The 18,339-nt window shown below is 67.7% G+C and overlaps 2 protein-coding genes and 8 non-coding genes across 10 annotated transcripts; 6 read left to right on the top strand and 4 right to left on the bottom strand.

The window, feature by feature from the left end:
• The first annotated feature begins 124 nt into the window (after positions 1 to 124).
• LOC148590349 (speckle targeted PIP5K1A-regulated poly(A) polymerase-like) lies at positions 125 to 8,731 on the top strand. The gene is made up of 10 exons (XM_088539141.1): positions 125 to 623; positions 1,557 to 1,747; positions 3,614 to 3,859; positions 4,402 to 4,516; positions 5,200 to 5,479; positions 5,557 to 5,696; positions 5,748 to 5,861; positions 7,183 to 7,275; positions 7,362 to 8,392; positions 8,549 to 8,731. The coding sequence occupies exons 1-10, from the start codon at positions 125 to 127 to the stop codon at positions 8,729 to 8,731; spliced, it is 2,892 nt and encodes a 963-aa protein (XP_088395267.1).
• Positions 8,732 to 9,053: 322 nt separating this feature from the next.
• On the bottom strand, positions 9,054 to 9,244 carry LOC148590348 (U2 spliceosomal RNA). Its single transcript, XR_015914324.1, has one exon. It is a non-coding gene; the product is annotated as a U2 spliceosomal RNA (small nuclear RNA).
• A 534-nt stretch (positions 9,245 to 9,778) lies between these two features.
• Positions 9,779 to 12,947, top strand: LOC148590347 (TAF6-like RNA polymerase II p300/CBP-associated factor-associated factor 65 kDa subunit 6L). The gene is made up of 10 exons (XM_088539149.1): positions 9,779 to 9,925; positions 10,009 to 10,095; positions 10,169 to 10,319; positions 11,105 to 11,155; positions 11,245 to 11,339; positions 11,426 to 11,500; positions 11,583 to 11,803; positions 11,896 to 12,028; positions 12,114 to 12,242; positions 12,326 to 12,947. Exons 1-10 carry the CDS (start codon positions 9,779 to 9,781, stop codon positions 12,941 to 12,943), a joined length of 1,707 nt encoding a protein of 568 aa, XP_088395275.1. The 3' UTR covers positions 12,944 to 12,947.
• Positions 12,948 to 13,325: 378 nt separating this feature from the next.
• On the bottom strand, positions 13,326 to 13,516 carry LOC148590346 (U2 spliceosomal RNA). Its single transcript, XR_015914325.1, has one exon. It is a non-coding gene; the product is annotated as a U2 spliceosomal RNA (small nuclear RNA).
• A 681-nt stretch (positions 13,517 to 14,197) lies between these two features.
• Positions 14,198 to 14,388, bottom strand: LOC148590345 (U2 spliceosomal RNA). The gene has a single exon (XR_015914326.1). It is a non-coding gene; the product is annotated as a U2 spliceosomal RNA (small nuclear RNA).
• A 1,026-nt stretch (positions 14,389 to 15,414) lies between these two features.
• LOC148590344 (small nucleolar RNA SNORD26) lies at positions 15,415 to 15,489 on the top strand. The gene has a single exon (XR_015914321.1). It is a non-coding gene; the product is annotated as a small nucleolar RNA SNORD26 (small nucleolar RNA).
• Positions 15,490 to 16,301: 812 nt separating this feature from the next.
• On the top strand, positions 16,302 to 16,426 carry LOC148590343 (small nucleolar RNA SNORD22). The gene has a single exon (XR_015914320.1). It is a non-coding gene; the product is annotated as a small nucleolar RNA SNORD22 (small nucleolar RNA).
• Positions 16,427 to 16,860: 434 nt separating this feature from the next.
• On the top strand, positions 16,861 to 16,925 carry LOC148590342 (small nucleolar RNA SNORD29). The gene has a single exon (XR_015914322.1). It is a non-coding gene; the product is annotated as a small nucleolar RNA SNORD29 (small nucleolar RNA).
• Positions 16,926 to 17,055: 130 nt separating this feature from the next.
• On the top strand, positions 17,056 to 17,123 carry LOC148590341 (small nucleolar RNA SNORD31). The gene has a single exon (XR_015914319.1). It is a non-coding gene; the product is annotated as a small nucleolar RNA SNORD31 (small nucleolar RNA).
• An 835-nt stretch (positions 17,124 to 17,958) lies between these two features.
• On the bottom strand, positions 17,959 to 18,149 carry LOC148590340 (U2 spliceosomal RNA). The gene has a single exon (XR_015914318.1). It is a non-coding gene; the product is annotated as a U2 spliceosomal RNA (small nuclear RNA).
• Between the last annotated feature and the right edge of the window lie 190 nt (positions 18,150 to 18,339).

Here is an 18,339-nt window from a genome sequence, read left to right as displayed (position 1 = left end):
TTGGCGGCGGAATCGTCTCCGCCGGAAGCGCAATGGGGGAGCGGTGTTGGGGGCGGAATCGCTTCCGCCGGAAGTGCAATGGGGGAGCGGTTTTAACGGTGGGCTGGACTCTGCCGGAAGCGCAATGGGGGAGCGGTGTTGGCGGCGGACCCGCTTCCGGCGGAAGTTTCCCGGGGAAGTTAAAGGCGGGAGGACGCGGGGCGCGCGGGCCGTTATGGAGCGGGACCGGGAGCCGGAACCGGCACCGGAACCGGAGTCGGGACCGGGATCGGAGCTGGGATCGGGACCGGGATCGGAGCTGGGATCGGGGCTGGAACCGGGTTCGGAACCGGAGCCGGAACCGGGATCGGGGCTGGAACAGGGTTCGGAACCGAAGCCGGTACCGGGATCGGAGCTGGGAGCGGAACCGGGACCGGGATCGGACTCAGGATCGGAGCTGGGGCCGGGATCGGAATCGGAGTCGGGATCGGAACCGGAGTCGGGCGCTGGGCCGGAACCGGGATCGGACCCGGGATCAGAGCCGGAACCGGGATCGGAACCGGATTCGGACGCGGCGTCCGACGTGGAGCCGCTGCCGCGCGGCGGGTTCCGCTGCCGCCTCTGCCAAGTGACGGCCGCGAACCGTGAGTGGGGCCCGAACCGGGGCGGAACCGGACCGGGACCGGGGGGAACCGACCTGGACCGGGGCGGAACCGGACCGGGACCGGGGGGAACCGGGCTTGGGATGGGGGAAACTGGATCCAGACTGGGAGGGAACCGGACTCTGGATGGGGGGAAACCGGACCCGGACCAGGGGGCCGGATCCAGCCCAGACCAGGGGGAACCAGCCCGAACCGGGGGAGGAACCGGGCTCAGGATTGGGGGGAACCGGACCTGGACTGGGGGAAACCGGGTCCGGACCAGGGGGAATTGGCCCAAATGGGGAGGAACCGGACGCGGGGTGGGGGGAACCAGCCCGAACCGGGGGAGGAACCGGACTCGGGACGGGGGGGAACCGGACCCGAACCGGGGGAGGACCCAACCCGAACCGGGGGAGGACCCGGACTCGGGCCGGGGAGGAACCGGACTCGAGATCGGGGGGGAACCGGACCTGGACTGGGGGAAACGGGATCCGAACCAGGGGGAATTGGCCCAAATGGGGGGGAACTGGACTCGGGATGGGGGGAACTGGACCGGACCGGGGGGGTCCGATCCAGCCCAGACCAGGGGGAACCAGCCTGAACCGGGGATGAACCGGACTTGAGATGGGGGCGGAACCGGACCTGGACTGGGGGAAACGGGGTCCGGACCAGGGGGAGGAACCGGACTCAGGACAGGGGGGAACTGGACCCGAACCGGCGGAGGACCCAACCCAAACCGGGGGAGGAACCAGACTCGGGACGGGGGCGGAACCGGACCCGAACCGGGGGAGGACCCAACCCGAACCGGGGGAGGAACCGGATTCGGGACGGGGTGGGAGCTGGACCCGAACCGGGGGAGGAACCGGACTTGGGCCGGGCAGAACCGCCCCGGGCCGGTTCCGGTGCCGGTTCCGGTTCCGCTGACGCGTCCCGCAGGGCCCAGCCTGGCCGAGCACCTGCGCGGCCGGAAGCACCGGCGGCTGCGGCGGCTCCGCGCGCGGCGCCGGGCCCAGACCCGGCGCAGCCTCTTCGTGAGCGGCTTCGCCCGCGGCACCGGCGCCGCCGCCATCGCCCGCCACTTCGGGGCCTTCGGGGACGTCGCCGCCGTCGTCATGGACAAGGACAAGGTACCGGGACGGGGGGGCCGTCCCGGGGATGATCCCGGTGCTGGGAATGCAGACGGGGCCGGTCCCGGTGCCAATCCCGGTGCTGGGAATGCAGACGGGGCCGATCCCGGTGCCGGTCCCGGTGCCAGTCCCAGTTCTGGGGATGCAGACGGGGCCGATCCTGGTGCTTGTCCCGGTACCGGTCCCGCTGCTGGGGATGCGGACGGGGCCGATCCCGGTGCTGGTCCCGGTGCCAGTCCCAGTTCTGGGGATGCAGACGGGGCTGATCCCGGTGCCGGTTCCGGTGCTGGGGATGCAGACGGGGCCGATCCCGGTGCCGGTTCCAGTGCTGGGAATGCAGACAGGGCCGATCCCGGTGCCGCTCCCGGTGCTGATCCCAGTGCTGGGGATGCAGACGGGGACAATCCCGGTGTCGATCCCGGTGCTGGTTCCAGTCCTGGTGCTGGGAATGCAGATGGGGCCGATCCCGGTGCTTGTCCCGGTACCAATCCCATTGGTGATCCTGGTGCCAATCCCGTTGCCAATTCCTGGCACTGATCCTAGTGCCGGTCCCGGTGCTGGGGTGGCAGACGGGGCCAATCCCGGTGTCGATCCCGGTGCTGGTTCCAGTCCTGGTGCTGGGGATGCAGACGGGGACAATCCCGGTGCTTGTCCCGGTACCAGTCCCGGTACCAATCCCATTGGTGATCCTGGTGCCAATCCCGTTGCCAATTCCTGGCACTGATCCCAGTGCCGGTCCCGGTGCTGGGGTGGCAGACGAGGCCGATCCCGGTACCGGTCCCGGTGTTGGGGATGCAGACGGGGCCGATCCCGGTGCTGGTACCGGTCCCGGTGCTGGGGTGGCAGACGGGGCCGATCCCGGTACCGGTCCCGGTGCTGGGGATGCAGACAGGGCTGATCCTGGTGCCGATCCCAGTGCCGATCCCGGTGCTGGGGATGCAGACAGGGCCGATCCCGGTGCCAATCCCAGTGCTGGGAATGCAGACAGGGCCAATCCCAGGGCCAATCCCAGTGCCGATCCCGGTACAGGGGACGCAGATGGCGCCAATCCCAATGCTGATCCCGGGGGCCAATCCCCATTCCGATCCCCATTCCGATCCCCATTCCGATCCCCATTCCCGATCCTGTTCCAATCCCCATTCCCGACCCCCCATTCTGATCCCGTTGCCGATCCCCGTTCCCAATCCCATTCCCAATCCCCGTTCCGATCCCGTTGCCGATCTCCATTCCCAATCCCCGTTCCCGATCCCCGTTCCGATCCCCGTTCCGATCCCGTTGCCAATCCCCATTCCCGATCCCATTCCCAATCCCCATTCCCGATCCCGTTGCCAATCCCCATTCCCAATCCCCATTCCTGATCCCGTTCCCAATCCCCATTCCTGATCCCGTTCCGATCCCCGTTCCCGACCCCCCATTCTGATCCCATTGCCGATCCGCGTTCCCAATCCCATTCCCAATCCCCATTCCCAATCCCCGTTCCGATCCCGTTGCCGATCTCCATTCCAAATCCCCATTCCCAATCCCCATTCCCGATCCCATTGCCGATCCCCATTCCCAATCCCGTTCCCGATCCCGTTCCGATCCCGTTGCCAATCCCCATTCCCAATCCCCGTTCCCGATCCCGTTCCGATCCCCGTTCCGATCCCGTTGCCAATCCCCATTCCCAATCCCCGTTCCGATCCCGTTGCCGATCCCCATTCCCAATCCCCATTCCCAATCCCCATTCCCGATCCCCGTTCCGATCCCCGTTCCGATCCCGTTGCCAATCCCCATTCCCAATCCCCGTTCCGATCCCCATTCCCGATCCCCATTCCCGATCCCCATTCCCGATCCCCATTCCCAATCCCATTCCCAATTCCGTTCCAGGGCGCCTACGCCATCGTGGAGCTGCGGGACGCGGCGGCGCAGACCCGCGCGCTGGCCTGTCCCTGTCACCGCCTGGACGGGCGCCGCCTGCGCGTGCGGCCCCGGCGCCACCAGCCCTTCGTCCTGAGCGGAACCGGCACCGGAACCGGCACCGGCACCGGCACCGGCCACCGGCACCGGCGGCGGCAGCAGCAGCAGGAGCTGGAGGGGCAGGAGGTGGCCGGGAGCCTGTGCCAGGCCCAGGACGTGAGTGGGGGACAATCCAGGGGGTCACGGCCACCGGTGGGGACAATCCTGGGGGTGTCAGGGTCACCGGTGGCTCTTGGGGACAATCCTGGGGGTGTCACAGTGACCAGTGACTCTTGGGGACCCTCCTGGGGGGTCCCCAGGGCCTTTGTGGCCACCGGTGGCTCCTGGGGACAATCCTGGGGGTGTCAGGGGCACCGGTGGCTCTTGAGGACAGTCCTGGGAGTGTCACAATCACCAGTGACTCTTGGGGACCCTCCTGGGGGGTCCCCAGGGCTGTTGCGGCCACTGGTGGCTCCTGGGGACAGTCCCGGGGTGTCCCCAGGGCTGTTGTGGCCACCGGTGGTTCCTGGGGACGATCACGGGGGCTCCCCAGGGGTGTCACGGCCACTGGTGGCTCTTGGGGACAGTCCCGGGGACTGGTGGCCCCTGCATGGGGAATCCTGGGGGTCCCTGAGGAAGTTCCAGGGGGGGTCCCCGATGTCCCCAAGGCGTCGGGGACGCCCCGAGGTGGCAGCGGGTGACAGGGCCGGTCCCGGCAGGTGGAGGAGCAGCTGGAGCGGCTGGTGGAGCTGCTGGAGCTGAGCGAGGCCGAGCGGCACCTGCGGCGCCTCCTGGTCAGCCTCTTCCAGGAGGTTTTCACGGAATTCTTCCCCGGTGAGTCCCCGCCGGTGTCCCCAGGCGCGTGCCATTGTCCCCACACGCGTGCCGGTGTCCCCAGGCACGTGCCGGTGTCCCCACGCACACGCCGGTGTCCCCATGCACACACCATTGTCCCCAGGCGCGTGCCGGTGTCCCCACGCGCGTGCCGGTGTCCCCACGCGCGTGCCATTGTCCCCACGCGCGTGCCGGTGTCCCCACGCGCGTGCCGGTGTCCCCATTGTCCCCACGCGCGTGCCGTTGTCCCCACGCGCGTGCCATTGTCCCCACGCGCGTGCCGATGTCCCCACGCGCGTGCCATTGTCCCCACGCGCGTGCCGGTGTCCCCAGGCGCGTGCCATTGTCCCCACGCGCGTGCCATTGTCCCCACGCGCCTGCCATTGTCCCCACGCGCGTGCCGGTGTCCTATGCACGTGCCGCTGTCCCCATCCGCGTGCCATTGTCCCCACGCACGTGCCATTGTCCCCAGGCGCGTGCCGGTGTCCCCATTGTCCCCAGGCGCGTGCCGGTGTCCCCACGTGCGTGCCATTGTCCCCACGTGCGTGCCAGTGTCCCCACGCATGTGCCATTGTCCCCATGCACACGCCGGTGTCCCCATGCACACACCATTGTCCCCACGCGCGTGCCGGCGTCCCCACACATGTGCCATTGTCCCCACGCGCTGTCCCCACCATCCCCAGGCTGCTCCGTGCTGCCCTTCGGCTCCTCCGTCAACGGCTTCGACGTCCACGGCTGCGACCTGGACCTTTTCCTGGAGCTGGAGGGAGCCCAGCGGCCCCGGGAGGACCCGGACGTCCCCTCGGAGGTGGCGCCGGTGACGCTGGAGCTGGTGGCCGCGGTGCTGCGGCGCTGCGTCCCCGGCGTGCGCCGCGTGCGCCCCGTCCCCGGCGCCCGGCGCCCCGTCGTCAAGTTCCTGCACAAGGAGTCGGGGCTGCTGGGGGACATCTGCATCGACAACAGGTGGTCACAACGACAAACGGGTTGTGCCAACGGGTGGCGGTGACGGGGACGCGCGCGGTGACGTCCCTGTGTCGCAGGCTGGCGCTGCGCAACACGGCCCTGCTGCGGCTCTGCGCCGACGCCGACCGCCGCGTGCGGCCCCTGGTCTACGCCCTGCGCTACTGGGCCAAGCGGCAGGACCTGGCAGGTGACACGGGGGGACAAAGCGGGGGACCGCGTGGCCCGGGGGTGGCCCTGACGCGGTGTCCCCACCGCGGTGTCCCCGCAGGCGGTGGCGGTCCCCTGCTCAGCAGCTACGCGCTGACGCTGCTGGCGCTCTTCTTCCTGCAGACGCGCAGCCCCCCGGTGCTGCCCGCGCTGCCGCGGCTGCGTGAGCTGGCAGGTGGGTCCCCGTGTCCCTTTGTCACCATGTCCCCTTGTCCCCACATCCCCTTGTCCCCGCGTCCCCGTATCCCCTTGTCCCCATATCCCCACTTCCCCTCATCCCCGTGTCCCCATGTCCCTTCGTCCCCATATCCCCGTATCCCTTTCTCCCCACATCCCCATGTCCCCTTCTCCCCACGTTCCTGTGTCCTCACATCCCCATGTCCCTTTGTCCCCATGTTCCCGTGTTCCCGTGTCCCCATATCCTCTTCTTCCTTTGCACCCACATCCCCGTATTCCCTTGTCCTCATGTTCCTTTGTCCCTGTGTCCCCACTTCCTTTTGTCCCCACATCCCCATATCCCTCTGTCCCCGTGTCCCCACGTCCCTCTGTCCCTGTGTCCCCTTCTCCCTTTGTCCTCCCGTCCCTCTGTCCCCACATCCCTGTGTCCCCACGTCCCCTCCTCCCCGTGTCTCCATGTCCCTTAGTCCCCACATCCCCGTATCCCCTTGCCTCCTTGTCCCCACATCCCTTTGTCCCTGTGTCCCCACGTCACCTCCTCCCTTTGTCTCCACGTCCTTTTGTCCCCACATCCCTTTGTCCCCCACATCCTTTTGTCTCCGCATCCCCTCGTCCCCATGTTCCCCTCTCCCTTTGTCCCCATGTCCCTTTGTCCCCACATCCCCGTATCCCCTTGTCCCTTAGTCCCCACATCCCCGTATCCCCTTGCCTCCTTGTCCCCACATCCCTTTGTCCCTGTGTCCCCATGTCCCCTTGTCCACACGTCTCCTTCTCCCTTTGTCCACCCATTCCTCTGTCCCCACATCCCTGTGTCCCCTTGTCCCCACATCCCTGTGTCCCCATATCCCCTCATCCTCATGTCCCTTTGTCCCCGTGTCCCCTTGTCCCCATATCCCCTCATCCCCATGTCCCTTTGTCCCCGTGTCCCCTTGTCCCCACATCTCTGTGTCCCCATGTTCCTCTGTCCCCACATCCCCGCATCTCTCTGTCCCCAAGTCCCTCTGTCCCCACATCTCCGTGTCCCCTTGTCCCCACATCCCTGTGTCCCCATGTTCCTCTGTCCCCACATCCCCGCATCCCTCTGTCCCCACGTCCCCGTGTCCCCTTATCCCCACATCCCCGTGTCCCCATGTCCCTTTGTCCCCTCGTCCCCACATCTCCATGTTCCCTCATCCCCACATCCCCGTGTCCCCACGTCCCCATGTCCCTTTTTCCCCATATCCCCACATCCCCGTGTCCCCATGTCCCTCTGTCCCCTCGTCCCCTCATCCCCGTGTCCCTGTGTCCCCACATCCCCGTGTCCCCTCGCTGTTCCGCAGGGGCCGACGAGCGCAGCGTGGTGGAGGGCTGGGACTGCAGCTTCCCCCGCGACGTCTCCCGCCTGGGCAGCAGCTCCAACGCGGAGAGCGCGGGTGAGCGCCGGGATGCGCCGGGAACGCGGCACCGGCACCGGGAACGCGGCACCGCACGGAGCCACCCCTCCGTGTCCCCCCTCCAGGCTCCCTCCTGGCCCAATTCTTCGAGGTTTTCGCCCGTTTCGACTTCGCCAGGCGCCTCATCTCGCTGCACCGGGGCCTGGCGCTGCCGCTGCCGGTGGAGGCCGCCGGCGGCCTCCGCTTGGGAGCCTTCAACGTGCAGGACCCGTTCGAGCTGAGCCACAACGTGGCGGCCAACGTGACCCCGCGCACGGCCGCCCGCTTCGCCGGCGCCTGCCGCGCGGCCGCCGCCTTCTGCCGCGGCGCCCGGTTCCGCCGCCCCGGCGCCGCCGGCAAGGCCTGGGGGCTGGCGCGGCTCTTCCAGCCCGGAGCGCTGGAGCCGGCGGGGCCGGACGCCGACGCGTTCCTCATGGCGCTGCCGTTGGGAGCGGTGCCGCCCGCCCGCTGCCGGGAGCCCCTTTTCCGCTGGTTCCGGGAAGCCTGCGATGCCGTCGCCTTCGTGCTCGGCCACGTGCTCAAGTGCAGCTGCGAGCGGATCCCGGAGCTGCCGGAACGGAACGGGGACGATGGAGCGGGGGACGGGGAGCTGCCGGCAGCCCCCGGGGACGCTCCGGGGGTTGAGCCCGGTGGGACGGAGCAGCCGGAAGCACCCAGCGATTCCCTGGAAATGCCCGTGGATGAGCCGCATCCAGCCAAGCAGCCCCGCGACCCTTGGGAGCTGCCGGAGAAGGAGCTGCTCCTGGATGAGCCTCTTGTGGCCACGCGTCCAGGAGTCCCCAGTGTCCCTCCGGAGCCACATCGGGATGAGCTGCCTCCAGGTGAGAAGGCAGAGGCTCCCAGCGACCCTATGGAGACGCTTCCGGAGGCGGCACCTCCGGATGAGCCGCTTCCAGCAGCCCCCCGCGACCCCCTGGAGCCGCCTCGGGATGAGCCGTGTCCAGCCGCGCAGCCGGGAAGCGGCTCCAAGCGTTCCCGCGCGGAGGAAGCCGAGGACGCGGCGTGCCCGGCCGGGAAGCGCCGGCGGCCCGGGAGCCCCGAGGACGGCGCCGGCCCCGCGGTGAGGTGGGACTGCGCCGTGTGGCACCGCGTGTGGGTCGGCCGGCGCCGCGTGCGGCGGCGGCTCCGGGCGGACGGAGCCGCGGAGCCGGGCGCCGGGGAGGCCGCGCTGGAGCTGGAGGCCCGGGTGTCGGAGGCCATCGCGGCGCAGCCGGGAGCCAAGCGGCCGGCCCAGCCCCTGCTCCGCTTCCAGGCCGGCGCCTGGGCGGACGCTTCCTCACCGGAGCCCCGGCTGCTGCTCCGGCTGCTCCCGGCTCGGGAGACCGGGCAGCTTTTCCGCGACTTCTTCCACTTCTTCCGCGGATTCCTGCCGGTCATGCTGGAGCGGCGCCTGGAGCGGCTGGACTGGGCAGCCGAGGATGCCCCTGTGGACTGAGCCCAGGGCAAACGGGAGCGTTTTGGGATGGTTTTCTATGTTTTGGAGAGTATTTCTGATAGCCTGAGCCACGAGGGGGAAATGCACGGGTAATTGGGGCTGGTTTTCTACGTTTGGGAGAGCGTTTCTGATAATAAAAGCTGAAGTTTGGACTTGTAGCCCTGGTGCGTTCTGTGGGAGTAGATAAAAGAGAAATCGTGGGTAACTGGGATCGACACGGGAAGAAAACGGGAGAAGGGAAAAAAAAGAGAAAGAAAAACGGGAGAAAGAGAATTTAGAAAAAAAGTTTAACTCTGTTTTTGACCATTGAAGATTCCTCCCGGGGGAGGGCACCGTTCCCGGAGGTACTGCAATACCGGGACGATGCGCGGAGCGGAGGGAGCAAGCTCCGGATCCAACTCCCAGGCCCAAAAATCCGTTTAATATAAAGTCCTCTCATCGAGGACGTATCAGATATTAAACTGATAAGAACAGATACTACACTTGATCTTAGCCAAAAGGCCGAGAAGCGATACCGAAATTTGGACCCCTGCAATGCCTCCCCATGCTGCACGGATACCTAGGACACGGCCACGGCCGTCCCGTGGCCGCTGCTCCCGTTTCTCGCCCCTGGTTCCGCTCCTCACCGATCCCTCCCCACGACACCGGGCTCCGCTCCCCGGTTTCGGCCCGAATGGCGCCGTTCTCCCGCCGATCGCGCTTCCCGGCGTCCCTTTCGGCTCTGTAGCTGTCTTATTTGCATCCCCCGCCCCTCGGTTGCCAACCGCCCCGCCCCCCCGTAGAGGCACCGCCCATTGCCCCTCTTCCGCGCTCCTCCCCCCGCTCATTTGCGTTTCTCGCCCCCGGTTCCGCTCCCCGCCGGTTCCGGCCCCAACGTCCCCCCGTTCTTCGCCCGCGCGACCCCGACCGGCGCCGTTTTCCCCCCGCCTCCCGCTCCCGTCACCCCCCGCCGCTGCTGATTTGCATGTCCCCGCCCAGCGCGGCCTCGCCGTCCCCGCCCGCGGCGCGGCCTTCGCGCGGCCCCGCCCCTCCGCGGGCCGCGCCGCCATGGCGGAGCGGGAGGAGCGGCGCTTCGTGGAGCTGCCGCGGGACTCGCTGCGGCTCCTGGCCGAGAGCGCCGGGCTGGAGCTCTCGGACGAGGTGGCGGCGCTGCTGGCCGAGGACGTCTGCTACCGCCTGCGGGAGGCCGCGCAGGTACGAGCCGCCCCCGCGGCGGCCCGGGGCGGCCTCCCCGCTGCCGGGAGCGCCGGGGCCGCCGCGAGCGCTGCCGCCCGCAGAACAGCTCGCAGTTCCTCAAACACACGCGGCGGCGGCGCCTCACGGCCGAGGATTTCAACCGGGCGCTGCGCTGGAGCAACGTGGAGGTGAGCGGGGCGGGAGCGGGGCCGGGAGCGGGGCCGGGAGCGGGAGCGGCGCCGGTAACGGGGCCCGGCGCAGGCCGTGTGCGGGCACGGCTCGGCCGAGGCGCTGCCGCTGCGGCCGCTCAAGGAGGGCGAGCTCTACTTCGCCGAGGAGCGCGAGGTCAACCTGGCCGAGCTGGCGCTGGCCACCAACATCCCCAAGGGATGCGCCGAGACGGCCGTGAGAGGTGGGAGCCGCGGGGAGCCGGGAGGAGGGAGCGGGGACGGGGCGGGATGCGGGGAGGGAGCGGGGCGGGATGCAGGCGGGATTGCGGATGGGATCCAGGGAGGATGCAGGCGGGATAGGAGATGGGATGCAGGCAGGATCCAGGGAGGATGCAGGCGGGATGCGGACGGGATTGGGGATGGGATGCAGGCGGGATGCGGGCAGGATTGGGGATGGGATGCGGGCGGGATTTGCGATGGGATGCAGGCAGGATCCAGGTGGGATTGGGGATGGGTTCCAGGCGGGATCCAGGTGGGATGCAGGCGGGATGCAGGCGGGATTGGGGATGGGATGCAGGCAGGATCCAGGCGGGATTGGGGATGGGATGCAGGCAGGATCCAGGTGGGATGCAGGTGGAATTGGGCATGGGATGCAGGCGGGATTGGGGATGAGATACAGGCAGGATCCAGGCGGGATGCAGGCGGGATGCGGACGGGATTGGGGATGGGATGCAGGCGGGATGTAGGTGGGATTGGGGATGGGATGCAGGCGGGATCCAGGCGGGATAGGGGATGGGATGCAGGTGGATTGGGGATGGGATCCAGGCGGGATGCAGGCAGGATCCAGGCGGGATTGGGGATGGGATGCAGGTGGATTGGGGATGGGATGCAGGCGGGATTGGGAATGGGATCCAGGCGGGATGCAGGCAGTGCTGGGACGCCCCACAAGCCTCCCCGGAGCCGGATCCGGTCGGGACGCGGCCGCCCCAGGGCCCCCGGCCCATCCCTGCCCACCCCCTGCCCGCAGTGCACGTCTCCTACCTGGACGGGAAGGGCAACGTGGAGCCGCAGGGAGCCGGTAGGTGACACCGGCCCCGCGGGGGAGGCGGCGGCAGCGGCGGGGGACGGTGCCGGCGGCGGCAGCGCCCTGACCCGCCGCCCCGGCAGTGCCCAGCGCCGTGTCGGCGCTGAGCGACGACCTGCTCAAGTACTACCAGCTGGTGACGCGCGCGGTGCTGGGTGACGACCCCCAGCTCATGAAGGTGGGCGCTGCCCTTCGGGGACGGGGGACGGGGACTCGGCGGGGGGGGGCGAGGACGCCGCTGTCACCGCTGCTGTCCCCTCCCAGGTGGCCCTGCAGGACCTTCGGAGCAACTCCAAGATCGCGGCGCTGCTGCCCTACTTCGTCTACGTGGTCAGCGGGGTGAGCGAGGGGGCGCAGGGGGACGAGGGGCCGCGCGGCCGCGGCGGGTCGGTGACGCCGGCGCCGTCCCCGCGGGCCGCAGGTGAAATCGGTGAGCCACGACCTGGAGCAGCTGCACCGGCTGCTGCACGTGGCGCGGAGCCTCCTGCACAACCCCTACGTGTGCCTGGGCCCCTACGTGCGCAGCTTGGTGGCCAGCGTCACCTACTGCGTCCTCGAGCCCCTGGCCGCCTCCATCAACCCCCTGAACGACCACTGGACGCTGCGCGACGCCGCCGCGATGCTGCTCGGCCGCATCTGCTGGTGAGGAGAGGGGGAAACGGGGGGACGCGGGGTCAGGGGGGCGTCTGCGGAGAGCCCGGGGCGTCCCCCTCGCTGTCCCCGTCCCCGCGCAGGACGCACGGCGACCTGGTGAGCGGCCTCTACCAGCAGATCCTGCTGGCGCTGCAGAAGGTGCTGGCGGACCCCGTGCGCCCGCTCTGCTCCCACTACGGCGCCGTGGTCGGGCTGCACGCGCTGGGCTGGAAGGTGACGGGGCCGGCGGGTGACGGCGGCGGGGCCGGCGGGTGACGGCGGCGCCGCGTCACCCCGTGCCACGTCCCTCCCCACGCAGGCGGTGGAGCGGGTGCTGTACCCGCAGCTGGGTGCGTATTGGGGGGGGTTGCAGGCCGTGCTGGACGATTACTCCGTCTCCAACGCCCAAGTGAAGGCGGACGGGCACAAGGTCTACGGCGCCATCCTGGTGAGCAGGGGACGGGCCTGGGCGGGGGGACAAGGGGACAGGGGCTGGTGTCACCATCCCTGTGTCCCCCCCTCCCCGTGCAGGTGGCAGTGGAGCGGCTGCTCAAGATGAAGGCGGAGGGCGGCGCCGGCAGCGCCGACGCGGTGCCGCTGCGCGACATGTACCGGCAGCTCTACGACTTCTTCGGCGACAGCCTCGCGCCGCGCTTCGGCACCGGGTACCGGCCCGCGGCCGCGGCCGCCGTCCCCCGTCACCCCCCCGGCAGCCCCGAGGCGCCGGTGCCGGACGGGGACGGGGCCGGCGCGGCGGGGCCGGCGGCCGCCCGCAAGATGCCGCAGCTGACGGCGAGCGCCACGGTGAGCCCCCGCGACGAGGGCAGCCCGCGGGCCCCGGCGCGCGGCGCCGCCCTGCCCCGCGCCCGCGCCGCCCCCCGGCAGAGCGGCCACCGTCCCGGCGTCCGCGACGCCTTCCCCAAGAGCCGCCCGGCCCCTCGGCCGGCCCCGCGCTTCGACTTCGTCATCGCCGGGCACCAGGCGGGACGGCGCTGCCGCGGCCGCCTCTTCCAGACCTGCTTCCCGCAGCACCACGGGCCCGGCCACGTCTCCCGCTACGCCCAGAAGCTGCCCGTGATCGGGCGCGCGGTGCCGCGGGCGCCGCGCCGCTGGGCCCGCTCCGAGTATTCCCTGGCCTTGCCGCTTTGACGGGGCGGCGACGGGACGGGACGCGGCGGGGAAAGCCGGATGGAAATGGGATGCGTCCCGGCGTGCGGTGCCTGGTGTTAATAAAAAAGGGCTGCTGTGCAGGAAGGAGGAGTCGTTCCCTCATGCGGCAACGCGGTGGGGACAGGGACGAGTCATGGGAATGAACTGGGAACCGCACAGAGCTCCGGAAAATCCAGGTCAAACAGAGCTGCTGCCAGAGGGAACGGGGTGGGCAGAATTCCCCTCTCTGGGGTGGATCTGCAGCAATGGCAATTTTTCCGAGAAGAAACGGGAAAAGCAGCAGAATTGGTATTTTTAAGAGAAAAAAAATCATTACTTTAAGAATATTCCATCTGTTTTTGACCATTGAAGATTCCTCCCGGGGGAGGGCACCGTTCCCGGAGGTACTGCAATACCAGGACGATGCGCGGAGCGGAGGGAGCAAGCTCCGGATCCAACTCCCAGGCCCAAAAATCCGTTTAATATAAAGTCCTCTCATCGAGGACGTATCAGATATTAAACTGATAAGAACAGATACTACACTTGATCTTAGCCAAAAGGCCGAGAAGCGATGCTGCTGTCTGGGCCTCGCACCACCTCCCTGCGCCCCATGCGCACCCAGGACACGGCCACCGCCGCCCTGCGCCCACTGCCCCCGGTTGTCGCCCTTGGCTCCGCCCCCCACCGATCCCCCCTGCCCCAAGACACCGAGCTCCGCTCCCCGGTTTCAGCCCGAACGGCGCCGTTCTCTGCCGATCGCGCTTCCCGGCGTCCCTTTCGGCTCCATGAATGTCTTATTTGCATTCCCCGCCCATCGATTGCCAACCGCCCCGCCCCTTCGGAAAGGCACTGCCCGTTCCCCCTTCTGCGCTCTTCTCCCCGCTCATTTGCATATCACCGCCCTCTTTCCCCTTGTCCTCGCAGCAAGCCCTGCCCATCGGCGCTCCCCCGCCCCTCATTTGCATGCGCCCCGCCCTCACCGCGTCTACGCGGGGCACCGGCCCGACCGCAGCGACTCCGGCCCCGCCCCCCGGCAGCGCCGCCCCGGGACGCGGCTCCTCCCGCTGCCGCCTCGGAGCCTTCTGGACCCGGGGCCGACAGACACCGGAGGCACCGGCAGCGTCCGGAGCGCGGCGGGACCGGCTCTTAGCGTTCGCAGCCCGACCGGGGTTCCCTCTCCTCTGAAAGGAATTCCAAAGCATCCCGCAGTATCCCGCAATTCCATCTGTTTTTGACCGTTGAAGATTCCTCCCGGGGGAGGGCACCGTTCCCGGAAGTACTGCAATACCAGGACGATGCGCGGAGCGGAGGGAGCAAGCTCCGGATCCAACTCCCAGGCCCAAAAATCCGTTTAATATAAAGTCCTCTCATCGAGGACGTATCAGATATTAAACTGATAAGAACAGATACTACACTTGATCTTAGCCAAAAGGCCGAGAAGCGATACAGTAAGTTGGGCCCCGCGCCACTTCCCCGCGCCCCACTCGCACCCAGGACACGGCCACCGCGGACCCACGCCCACTGCACTCGTTTCTCTCTTTCGGTTCGGTCCCACACGGATCCCGCCCCACGACACCGGGCTCCGCTCCCCGGTTTTGGCCCGAACGGCGCCTCTGCGAGCCCCGCTGATGCTCCCAGCAGCCTCTTCGGCCCTAGATTTACATGCCCCCGCCCCTGGCGGGTCGTCATCCCTTCATTGCGCTTGCGCGGCGCCTTTCCCTCCAATTTCCCAACGGCCGCCTCACGGCGGCGCCTCGGCCCCCCCCCTCACTGCGCCTGCGCGGCGCTTTTCCCGCCTTTTTCCCTCCCCGCCCCCCCAGAGGAAAAGCCCGCAGTGAGCTTGCGCCCGTCGTCCTCCCAGCATGCCCCGCCGCGGCGGCGTATTTAAGCGCGCGGGCGGGGTGTCCTCGGCCATTTTCTCGGTGTTATTGTAGGGGGTCGGTGAGTGCGGCCGGTTGCTCCGCGTTGCCCGTGCGGGTTCGGGGCCGCTTTGCCCACGGGTGGGTCTTCCCCGACGCTCCTTTCCGCGTCCTCCGCTGCAGTGCGAAGCCTCTCGCGTCCTCACGGGGCCGCTGGCGGCTGCTCGGGGCTCGCGGCGGCCGTTGGGGCCCTTTGTGCGCGCCCGGGCTCGAGCGGCCTCGTGGGGCTTCGCGTTGGGCCGGGCTGCTCTGGGATGAGTCTCACAGACCTGAGCTGACGGCTGTGTGAAGACCCCGAGTGTCTCTGAGGAGAGCGGCCTGCCCGGCCTCGCTGCGGAGAGGCCGCTTCCATCCGTGGCCGCCCAAGGGCTGTATTTATTTTCCGTATCTAACACCCTTTTTCTTGCAGGTTATGGAGCTGTGCGTGAGAACCCGTGTTAGAGGTGAGTTGTTTCTGCTTTGGAAAGTATTTGCTGTTTGTTTTGGTGGTAAATACGTGGCCTTACTGTGCTGCAGTGCCCTGGTGCTCTTGGCGCCCGTGGGGCTGGAGTGCTGCAAGGATGAGACCCCTGAACTCTCTCTTTCCGACGGCCGAGTGGGGAAACGCTCCATGGGAAGCTGAGCGGCACCGGAGCGCGGGTGCCCCTCGGCCTGGCCCCCGCGTGTCCCGCTCAGCGTCTCCTTGTGTCCCTCCAGGTGCGGAGCCGCTCAGCCCGGCGCCCGTGCGGCTCCTTGGCAGGTGAGCGCCACTGCGGCCTTTCCCTTGGGGACAGGGGTGGCCTTTGAGGGTGGCATTAGGGCTCTGCCTCCTTTGGATGGAGCGGGGGGGACTCAAACTCAAACTGGGGGTCCAGAACCCTCCAGGCTCCGGCTGCTCCGTGTTGTTCCGTGACGAACCCCCAGACAAGCATATGGCTGAGCGTCCCTGATGCCAGCTTTCCTGCTGAGAACACGGAGCACGGAGCCGCTCCGGAGGGCTCCGGGCACGAGGATCCCCGTTAACACCCGCTGTCTCTTCCAGCGTCCTGCTCCAAGGCTCCGGAATCAGCCCGGGCGTCTCCCTGTGGAGGTGAGCAGAGGGAAAGGGCAGCGTTTCCGCGCTCCTAAGGAGCCGTTTGGGAATGTCGCCGCCTCACGGCTCCCTTCTCCCCTTAGGCTGCCGCCTCCGGAGCCGGCCGCCCTTCCGCAGGTAACGGAGCGGCTCCGGCAGGGGCGGAGGGCCGGGACGGCGCGGTCCGAAGGGATGACACCGCAAGCTGGACGGCGCCGGCCCCATGGCAGAGCCGAGTTACCAAAGCCCTGATCGGACCGGGGGCGGCGCCGCGGCCGGGGGACCCCCCTGCCTGCGCTCACCTCTCCCTCCTTCCTTCCCTGGGCAGCGGCAGCGCTAGGAAACGGTGAGTTCCCGGCTTTTTTAGGGATGAAATTCCCGGCGTGCTCCCCTATGAGGAAAACCTCGCGCGTCTTACTGCCCGTTCGGCACCAGAACCTGCAAAGGTTGAACCCACTGGTGCCGGCGGCCGGAGAGGAGGACGGCTCGTTCTGTGGGAACGGTCTGAGGGGCGCCCCGGCTCCCGGCGGCATTCCCGGGATACGGGCAGCCAGTGACTTCCCTTTATCCCTGCAGGAGCCTGGAGCAGCCTCGGGATTGCTGCCGGCATGGGGGAGCCCAGGCTGAATCCGACCGTCTAGGTGAGTCTCCCGCCTGGAGAGGCGGATCGGGAGCACGAGACGGGATCCGGTTGGATGCAGTGATGAATCCGCTTTGGAATCTCGTTCGGCTGAAGGCTGATGTGGAGGACTCGGATTCTGACGCTCCGCTGGGAAGGGGCCGCTGCTGTCGGAGCAGCCGAGCTCCGGGCTGATCCCGTTCCCGTTTCCCTCCCTGTAGGATGACGGAGGCCTCGCTGAGGCCCGGAGCGGTGGCAGCGGATGATCCCGGACGGAGGTGGGTGCTCTGGGCCTGGGCGATTCCCTGGGTTGAGCCAATTCCTGCAGTTTTGGTGATGAAGTGAAACTAGCTCACTTTGACTGGCATGAAAACACAGGAACAACTGAAAAACTGGGATGGGGGCAGCGGGGGGGGCGTGGAGGCTCCGGCAGATCCCACAGCTCCGCTCCTTTCTCCGCAGGCATCGGAGGCGCCGGCAGCGGCAGCTGGTGAGTGCGGATGGGGCCGGATCCGGCTCCGGAGCGGCCGAGGATGAGTCGATACCGCCCCAGTCTGATGCCTGTGACTGAGTGGTTCCCCCTGAGGCCACCTTGGGATTGGGAATGGGGATGGGGGGCGGGGCTGAGGTTTCCAAAGGGATCATGAGTTATTTTCCCCCTCCCAGGGTTGTATCCAGCAAGAAAACGGGATCGGAGTGCAGTGGGACTGGACTCCTTGCTGCTGCCATTCCGGAATTGCGGAGCAGAGTTGCACCCTGTGCCCAACCCACCTTGTTCTGTGAAGGATTAATTAATTAATAAATTAATAAATGTTTCAAACCAACTGTTCCTGCCTGTTCTGAATCACATTGCTGAGGGGGGCACCTTATCTGGGGGAGCAGGGGGGAAAATTTCTTCTTTTTGCCTAAATTAACCCAGATTCTGTATGCGGGGATGGGGGCAACCTCTTGGGGGTTGGCAGGGATGCAAATTTTCACTTTTTGCCTAAATTATCCCAGATTCTGGAGGCAGGGAGGAGGGGGGCAACCTCATGTGTGGGGGCGTGGATGGGAATTTCCACTTTTTGCCTAAATTAACCTGGATTCTGGGAGCGGGGGTGGGGAATAATGCCGCCTCCCAAGGGGGTAGGTGGGACCATTTGAGCCCCGGAACGTTGCAGCGCACAGCGCGGTCCCTTCCGCGCCCTTTCCCCCCTCCCCTTGCTCCACTTCCGGGCCTTCCGCGGCTCTCAACGAGCCCCTCCGGAAGCCGCCGCAGGAAGCGAGGCGAGCCGGAGCGCCTTGAGGGCAGGACCGGAGCAAGATGGCGCCCCCCATGCGCCATCAGGCACGAGCAGAAAAATCCCTCTCCCACGGAATTCCCAGAGGAGCAATCCCAGAAAATCCCGCAATTCCATCTGTTTTTGACCATTGAAGATTCCTCCCGGAGGAGGGCACCGTTCCCGGAGGTACTGCAATACCGGGACGATGCGCGGAGCGGAGGGAGCAAGCTCCGGATCCAACTCCCAGGCCCAAAAATCCGTTTAATATAAAGTCCTCTCATCGAGGACGTATCAGATATTAAACTGATAAGAACAGATACTACACTTGATCTTAGCCAAAAGGCCGAGAAGCGATACCAGATCCTCCGCCCCTCCAACGCCTCCCCATGCTGCATGGATACCCAGGACACGGCCACCGCCGCCCCGTGCCCGCTGGCCCCGGTTTTCGCTCCCGGTTCCGCTCCCCACCGATCCCTCCCCACGACACCGGGCTCCGCTCCCCGGTACCGGCCCGAATGGCGCCGTTCTCCCGCCACTTGCGCCTC

The sequence above is a fragment of the Tinamus guttatus genome, unplaced genomic scaffold, assembly GCF_059628265.1.
Source record: "Tinamus guttatus ecotype Peru unplaced genomic scaffold, ASM5962826v1 Tinamus_guttatus_pri_ptg001428l, whole genome shotgun sequence".
NCBI classification, from domain to species: Eukaryota; Metazoa; Chordata; class Aves; order Tinamiformes; family Tinamidae; genus Tinamus; species Tinamus guttatus.
This window is presented reverse-complemented; position numbering and strand designations above follow the sequence as displayed.